The following is an 8664-nucleotide window of genomic DNA, read 5'->3' as shown; positions in this document are numbered from 1 at the left end:
TAAAACTCTTATCGATTATTTAACTATTTTTAGTATTTAGCTACGACCCAAAATTTACATCATCTTTAATAAAACATCGGCTTTGTTCAATCTGCGATTATCAATTTTTATGACGGATTTGCTAAACAGAGCTCTGATGCGAAATGAACATGCATTTGATTGTGATCTCGAATGACGAGATGAAACTTTCTAACAACATGCAGTCTGGTGAAATCGCTATCACGTAGCCGTAGCCAGCTAACTACGGGTGTGTCGCTTCGTAAACGCCTACGATATTATTTTTAGCTCCGTAAAACCTTAAGAAGCAAATGATTGGTAATTAAAAGCTTTTTGCCCATGAGCTATTGCAGACGGAGAAAACATTACAGTTTGCTGCGTTGTAAAAAACGTAGAACGTGTAATTGATTAACTATTTCAAACAGTTTAGCGAAAGAAAACCTAGTAAATTACTAATATTATTTATTTATTTAAACACTCTATTCCGCTGCCAACAAAATACAAATACATGTTATTCAAGAACAAAAGACCTATCCTATTAGTCGCAAAATTGACATGATTTTAATATTGCTCGACAAAAATAGTGATGATCGAGTGGCTCGAAATTAAAGAATCTGTCAACATGGTAGCATGGTAGATTATGGCCTGAACGGCCGGCTAGACGGCCGTGTCCTGCAATCTTTACATATATAAGCTGATAATGATGATATATGATATATATAATGATAATGAAATCATTGTTTACTAACTACCCACCGATATTAATAATGTAGCAGGATGGATAAAAACCGTTCTTTAACGCTCAGTCGGAGAGGTTGACGTTGGATATTTTTTTGCCAAATTTTTAATTTAATCGTCAAAATAATGCAAAGAGCGTAATCATTTTTAATTAACGCTTCCAACACAATAAAGATTATTAACGAAATCGAGAAGAGATTTTCAAGATCACATTTTTTTATAAGTATTTCAAATCTGATTCATTTTCGCATAGAACATTTTATTCAATGTGTGACATTGTGTACCTAGTACCTATTAAGATTTATTTTTTCTATTGCCCTAAATTAGAGTTCAGGAAATCCAATTTTTTTACCACGAAAATATTTTCAAAATTTTATAATGAAAGTACATTTCTTTAGATTCCTATATAAATAAGTCATAACATTTGAAAAATTAATCAATATGACCTTGCATCGCGAGGTGAAGGCCGCGCGCCGTTTCCTCTCATCGCATCAGGAGCGTATCGGTGAAAGATGCATCTGGTGCAGTTCCGGTAGACGTTGCACTCGGTCAGTGGGTCAGCTAAGAGGAGGGTTGGGGGGGAGAGAGCCGTTCGTGGTGGCAGTGCTCGCTGTCGGCCGCCATGCGAGCACCCGCGTTCGCGCGCCAATAGCGCTGCTGTAGCGCCGCGCGCGCCATCTCACTTCCCACCTCAACGTATTCCGTTGGTTGCAGGCCGCTGACTGACCGGACTGCGATTATGAAGAGGACCAGGCTGTTGCTGCTGCTGGCGACGCTCCTCTTTAAGGTAAGAGTTTTTGAAACGATCTCATTTTTACCTATTTTTTCTCGTGTTCGTTAGGGAGAAAATAATTTGTAAAAAGTATTAAGGATATAACAGGAATAGATAATATAATAGATATAACAGAATATTAAAGGAAAGTGGGCGTTCAGAGTTTTAATAAAAATAATACCTATATATTGTGTAATTCACAAAATTATTTAAATTATGCTTTGCAAATTCCTTACAATTAATGATAAATCAAAAACTGGTATGAGATGGGAACACTATATAATTTAAAGAATAAATAAACCAATCGACATAAAATATATAGCTAAAATATAAATTAAGTATTTTTTTTTTTTTTTGTAAATTTATTTTGAATCTAAACTGTACTGAGCTGAGTAGGTATATATAGTTAAACTAGCTGCACCCGGCAAACGCTGTTCTGCCTTACTCTGATCATTTAGAGGTATGAAAAATAGATGTTTGCCGATTCTCAAACATACCCGATATACACACAAAATTTCATAAGAATCGGTCAAGCCGTTTCAGAGAAGAATGGCAACGAAAACTGTGACACGAGAATTTTATATATTAGATAAGAAACATTTGTATTTATAAAAAAGACCCGGCAAACGGACTATTAGGTCCAGCGAGCGAGCGATTGATGAAGAAGTGTTACAATTACACAAACTGCTAGGTAGAATACATATTTGTTAACGACAGTATACGGCAAGTTTACCGTCTTTTCAGCGGACTAGTGCAATTGATGCTACTTAGTGAACGGTCATTGTTTTTTCTCATAACGACGTAGACTAGATTTCACTTCAACGGAATTATAGCAGATCGTCCAAACCCATATTACAAGTGAATTATTTATTTAATACGGTGAAAATAATGTTATGAAGATAGTTGCAAGTAAACGACGTGATGTACGTTCGTACGTACTACGTTCAAAGCAAAAACTTTATAATGATGCTTGCCAATTGGTATTTCAACAGGAATGTCACAGCATTGTTGTGTTAACGATGTTCAGATATTGTGCATCAGAATTCCTATAAGTAAATATATGCTGTTACCACTGATATATACCTACTAGTAAAAAATGATTTGCAAAAACAAAAAAATTTTTTTTTTTTATTTATCGTAAACTGAAAATTTCACGCTATATTAAACGTTCAACATTTTTCAAACGGAAATGTTAGAAGCGTAATAGTAAAATGTATTTTCGCCATAGATACTAAAGTAATATAATATTAATCCTCATTTAAAGCCTTCCTTACTTAAAGCGTTATCCATTATTTTTATCAAGTAGCTAGTATTGGTTAATTATTACTATTTATATTCCTTGTCTTTACGGATTAAGAAGCTGTTCTCTAGGCAAAATGTACCAAATATTAAAACCAACTTCGCACATAAAGCAATAAAGACAAATATAAAATAAAAAGTAACTCACAACTTACATAACATCTTAATAAGAAATTTCAAATTTCTCATTTATCGGTTTTACAAATATACGATCATGATGATAAGTAAGACTCAGATTATACCAAATATCGCTTTCACTGCGGATAAAATTTCGAGCTTTGAATGATGTAATCGATTCGTACAGACGATTTCATTTTCTGTCGTGACTCTAATTATATTACAGCCGATTATATCATTATAAATAAGGCTATTTATTATTGATCGATATTACGTGACCATTAAATAAAAAGCAGTTTTGTTTTCACTTCTTATCGCAACCTCCACTAATTTATCAAGTTATGTCAATGAATTTCTCTAAAATTAAGGGTGTAAATTTTCTCATAAAATAATATGCAACACGAATTTTGTCTTAATAACATATTACAATATAAATATAATAAGAACATAAATTCAAACATTTAGTATGTAGTAACAAGCTTACATTATATAGAAATAACAATGCCTGCTTGTTACTTACAAATTGAACGAAAGCAAATTCCGGTTTCATTTATTTAACATTCATAACAACTTTCATCTCTGCCCAAGAATATTTGTACATGTTTATACATCAACCTCATCAGCTTTCTGTGACCTTTGTATAACTTAAATTTTACTAAATGAGACTATAAAATATTACATAACACTACTGGAATAGAGAACTCTCAAAATAGTTTATCGCTTTTCCAAGGTGTTCTAAATGCATTGTATGTATTATATCGCATTTGTAACGTAGTCAAAAGTCGAGAAGTTTCTTAATAATTTTGGAATAAGGGTTCAAAATAAGGTCATGTGCAAAGGTGTGCTTCCGTTTTAGCAAAAGGGGTCTTTTTAGCAGCTTATTTTTAACGGATGCGGTAATTTGTACTCTACATAGCTTGTGTTTCCAAAAATTGCCACATACTTGCCAAAATAAATAATAAACAACTTTATTCATATTTGAGCGACATGTGGATCAATATTATATTTAGTATCGCAATAATTCATGACCCTTGAAAACAACGTCTATTTGTTTTTTTTTATTTTTAATGATATTTGTTTTTATTTAATAGTAGATAGATGGGAATATCCCTATATTTTGTTCAAATAGCAGATTATTTAAAATACTTAAATCTCTAAATGCAATTTACTGTTCCTGTTATTATAGTTGCAAGTTTTCATATGATGAACATGGACAGTTATCCGTTAGCCACTAATAGAACAGTGGCTGCATCATACACAGTTAAGATCTTTACGAATAATAATCGGCTTAGTTTAAGTTTCACCTGATCTAGAAATAGAATTACTTTTCAAAATATAATAGGTAACTCAAATTGTGATGTAAATATAGATTGATTTATTCATTTATGTTATATTATATAGGTATCGAAGTCTGCTTCTATTTATTAAAAGTCACGTTCCATTAGGATATTAATAAAAAGTCTTGTGAAACGCGCCCTTTAGGGCAACTTTATAGCATTTTCTTTTGCTATTTGCAAACTCGAGCAGTCGGTAATTTCTAACCGGTTTAGAAAATGCGATCGGTACGCAGCTACGCTGCGTGTCTCGTATAATGCTTATTGCTTACACTTGTCGCTTCTAATTATTTTCACAGTAAATGAAACACGGCAATCTCACAGATATGTGTTAATGTCCGTTTCGACGTTTTAGTATATTTGTAGTTATATTATATCTATACAAGATTATTATATTTAAGCATTGCGTAAAAATGATACATCGTTATTTATTCCATGGATGCATTTTAGGCATTTGATAGTTTAGATAATATTCGTTAATCCGGTTCTCTTTACATAGTCTATATAATAAAAAGGATAAATTCAAACAAATTGTATCCAAAACATTACAAGTATATTAGTACCTATAATATACAATCTATTGTAAATTTATGAATGAATGTTAAAATTTTCCATTTTTCATTCTTCGAAAGTTAATGGTATAAATAAATATACATTCTCAATTATATTTAACAAGATTTAACTTGAAATATTCTTATTTAAATTGTACTTGACGCAAGATACTCTAAGATCGTGAAAGTAGTATTCATCAAAATTATTACGTTGATTAATAGCATAATCGGTAGCATGAGGCATTTATCAGTGTAGAAAGTCGGAAAGAACCGAGCTAGGTGAGGGGCTGGCGCGTCGAGAAGTAGACTGCGACGCACCCGCGCGCTGGAATGTGCTCGTCAGCGATGCATTTATTTCATTATTGTATCACGTAATAGTGTTGAAATAAGATGCAATAAACTGATTGTATCAGAAGTAAATAGCATCTTTATGTGGGCATAATTTTATTGACACAATAAATTTAAATTAAAAAATACAATTATACCAAAAACGCGGAAACAAATATGTTTATCGAGAAAAGTAACATGTTGAATTTGTATATTTTCAGGATGCAACATGCGAACCGCCAGTGGACTCAGCCTCGCTACCCCTAGAACATCGCGGTGGTGCTTACGGACCACCGCTACAACCCGCCCACACAGATGACCCCTGGCCCTTAACAACACCAGACAGTCCTAAAATAAAACATCTACAAGTTCAATGCGAAAAGACACATATGCGAGTCAATATTGAGTTCGATAGACCGTTTTATGGAATGATATTCTCTAAAGGATTTTACAGCGATCCTCAATGTATGCATTTAAAGCCTGGAACCGGTCACTTAAGCGCTACATTTGAAATATTCCTTAACAGTTGTGGCATGAGTAGCTCCGCCAATCATAATGTCGCCGCATATGGAAGCCCAACACCTAGCGGTTCGTACGTCGAAAATACGATAATAGTTCAGTACGACCCCTACGTTCAGGAAGTATGGGACCAAGCGAGAAAATTGAGATGCACGTGGTACGACTTTTATGAAAAGGCTGTCACTTTCAGACCCTTCCAAGTCGATATGCTTCATGCTGTTACCGCTAACTTTCTCGGCGACAACTTGCAATGTTGGATGCAAATTCAAGTCGGTAAGGGACCATGGGCATCTGAAGTGTCCGGTATAGTTAAAATTGGTCAAACAATGACAATGGTACTGGCTATTAAAGACGACGAAAATAAATTCGACATGCTTGTCAGAAACTGTGTAGCTCATGATGGCAAACGAGCACCAATACAGCTTGTGGATCAATATGGATGTGTGGTCAGGCCTAAGATTATGAGTAAATTCCAGAAGATTAAGAACTTTGGCCCATCTGCATCTGTTGTGTCATTTGCATACTTCCAAGCTTTTAAATTCCCTGATTCTATGAATGTTCATTTCCAATGTGTAATTCAAGTATGTAGATACAATTGTCCAGAACCAAAATGCGGTGGTCTCGGCGCAGATTACGGCGTGCCATTATTGGGTGGAAATGCATTAGGAGCCGGTGAATACGCATTATCTGGCTCACCTCACGGAGAATATGGACCTCCTCCTGCCCCCCACTCTGAGTATGGAGTACCACCTGCGTACCCAGATCCAAGACATCCAGCTGATTCCTCAGGAGCTTATTCCGAAAAACGTGACGACGCTGTTCCGCCACCACAAGCGCAAGTATCGTCAACACCCAATGCACCGAGTCCCTCGTCACCATCACCCAACCGGGATGAAGATGATGTAAACCTACCTCCTCCCCCACCACCGGGCCGCCGCGGCGTATACAATACTGTTAAAAGGAAAGATGAAGGACATGGAAACCTCGCTACTCTTGGAGGTCGCCCGCGCTCAGTCGAAGGTTTCCCAGAGACATTAGTTGGAGTGAGAAGGAGACGAGAAACCTCAGCACCAACTCGCATATACAAGAGAGATGCACAGGAAATGACAGACGTGAACACAAGTCGAACAATTCAAGTAGTAGCACCAGGTGATGTTAATTTCGCATTAAATAATGCCGCTACGAATGAAACAGTGGTAATTCAATCACCCGCCACTGACCCAGAAACTATATGCATGTCGGTGCCATCTTTTGTGGCAGGTCTCGTCATGTTATTATTAGTCTTGGTAGTTGCATCTCTAGTAGCCGCTTTCCTCTTTGTGCGTGTAAGAGCATTGGACAGGAAGGGTGCACATGGCACTGCCTACTTTGAGACGGATTACGTGAAGCATACGAACTAACTGCGAATATTCGAGGGTGCAAACGTGGACGCGTGGACGTTCAATGAACTCTTCTCAGATCCAAAGAGCGAACGAGCGTCGGCCCCGGCCGGGCGGCTGGTGCTGCCGCGGTCGCGATCGAGGCTCGGTGACTTGTGACTTATTTATTTAGGGTATTTAATGTGTGTGATGTTTAATGTTCGACTGCTTTTTGTAAATTATTTTATTCGTGTGTGAAACATTTTCTGTACTGTCTTTTATAGTCGATATATGTCTGTTGTAATTTTGTAAAGAGTCGTAAGTAAGGAACCTTAGTCCTAAGTTATTATACCAATTAAAGTGTCGTGTGAGATGATGTAATAATTTTTTTACAGAATTTTCCCCAAAGTATAACCTAAACTATACATACAATGAAAATACAATATTGAAAACTAAATATGTTTATTCATACAAAGAAATTAATATGCTAATTCTTATATAAAAAATAAGTACTAAAATAGGTAAAGTAACTAAGAAATATTTTTAACAAATAATTGTATTGTATCAGCTATGTATAATCCTACAGAAATATTGATGAATAAGGCACATTGACCTTATTTCCATGGTGGGGCATTTCCTTTCTTTTTACATTTTTTTGTTTGTGTTTCGAGTTCAGGCATTAAATTCATTAATGATGATTTATTGGATCTCGACGGACTTTTGTATAAAACTTTTAATCTCTTATCATTTTCCGAACATATGATATTAATAAGATCCTGAAATGATAAATTATGTGTTGACTAAGGACTAGGAATATGTACGTAGATTAAATCCTACTAATACTTACTTAATCCTACTAATATTATAAATGCGAAAGTTTGTAAGGATGTGTGTGTTTATTGCTCTTTCACGCAAAAACTACTGAACCAATTGCAATGAAATTGGGTACGTTGATGGCTGGACAACTGGAATAACATATAGGCAACTTTTTATCCCGATATTCCTACGGGATACGGACTTACGCGGGTGAAACCGCGGGGCGCATTTTTATTTTTAACTTTTTTATTATTCCCGAAGGAGAGTTGTTTGAGAATGATATTATTTACACATCGAAAGTTCTTTGTCAAAAAAAACAACATTTTATAATTAATTATGTATAGGTGAGTTTATCAAAAACCACATAATCTTAGCTAACCTTTTCAAATAGAGGCGATTGAACGATATCCTTTTTCAGTCGATTCCTTCTGGGCTCATTTTGACGAAACGATACGATTCTTTTGTTTTCTGTTAATTCAGTTGATTTTGGTACGTTATAAGATATACTGTTAAACAATTTCCCACTAATTTCTGTTTGTGTAGACTGTTCTTTTGTTTTTCTCCTTATTTGTATGGAATTTATCTACAAATACAAAAAAAGTAAAGAGCGAAGCGTAACTATTCAAACATACTTAAGACATTCTTCGATGGGACAATTATGCTTCTGGAAATAAATTTATTATATAAAAACTTTTGATCGGACTTTAAATCATTTAATATGTTTCGAAGTACATAATGAATTTAGCATTGAAATTATTATTGTATATGTTTTAATCATGTAAGAAATAAGGAAACTTATTATAACCATTCACGAAACCGCTAGAACTATAAATTCC

General features: G+C 34.9%; 1 protein-coding gene across 1 annotated transcript in view; it reads left to right on the top strand.

Moving 5' to 3' along the window:
• Positions 1 to 7388, top strand: part of LOC119829788 — a 23182-nt gene extending 15794 nt beyond the window's left edge. Inside the window, exons 3-4 of the mRNA XM_038352496.1 lie at positions 1450 to 1522; positions 5357 to 7388. Coding sequence (XP_038208424.1) covers positions 1475 to 1522; positions 5357 to 7054 — 1746 coding nt within the window. The 5' untranslated portion in view covers positions 1450 to 1474 and the 3' untranslated portion in view covers positions 7055 to 7388. The remainder of the gene's footprint in view (positions 1 to 1449; positions 1523 to 5356) is intronic.
• Positions 7389 to 8664: the final 1276 nt, after the last annotated feature.

The sequence above is a fragment of the Zerene cesonia genome, chromosome 10 (assembly GCF_012273895.1).
Source record: "Zerene cesonia ecotype Mississippi chromosome 10, Zerene_cesonia_1.1, whole genome shotgun sequence".
Taxonomy (NCBI): Eukaryota; Metazoa; Arthropoda; class Insecta; order Lepidoptera; family Pieridae; genus Zerene; species Zerene cesonia.
Note: the sequence above shows the minus strand (reverse complement) of the source record. Positions and strands in the feature narration are given on the sequence as shown.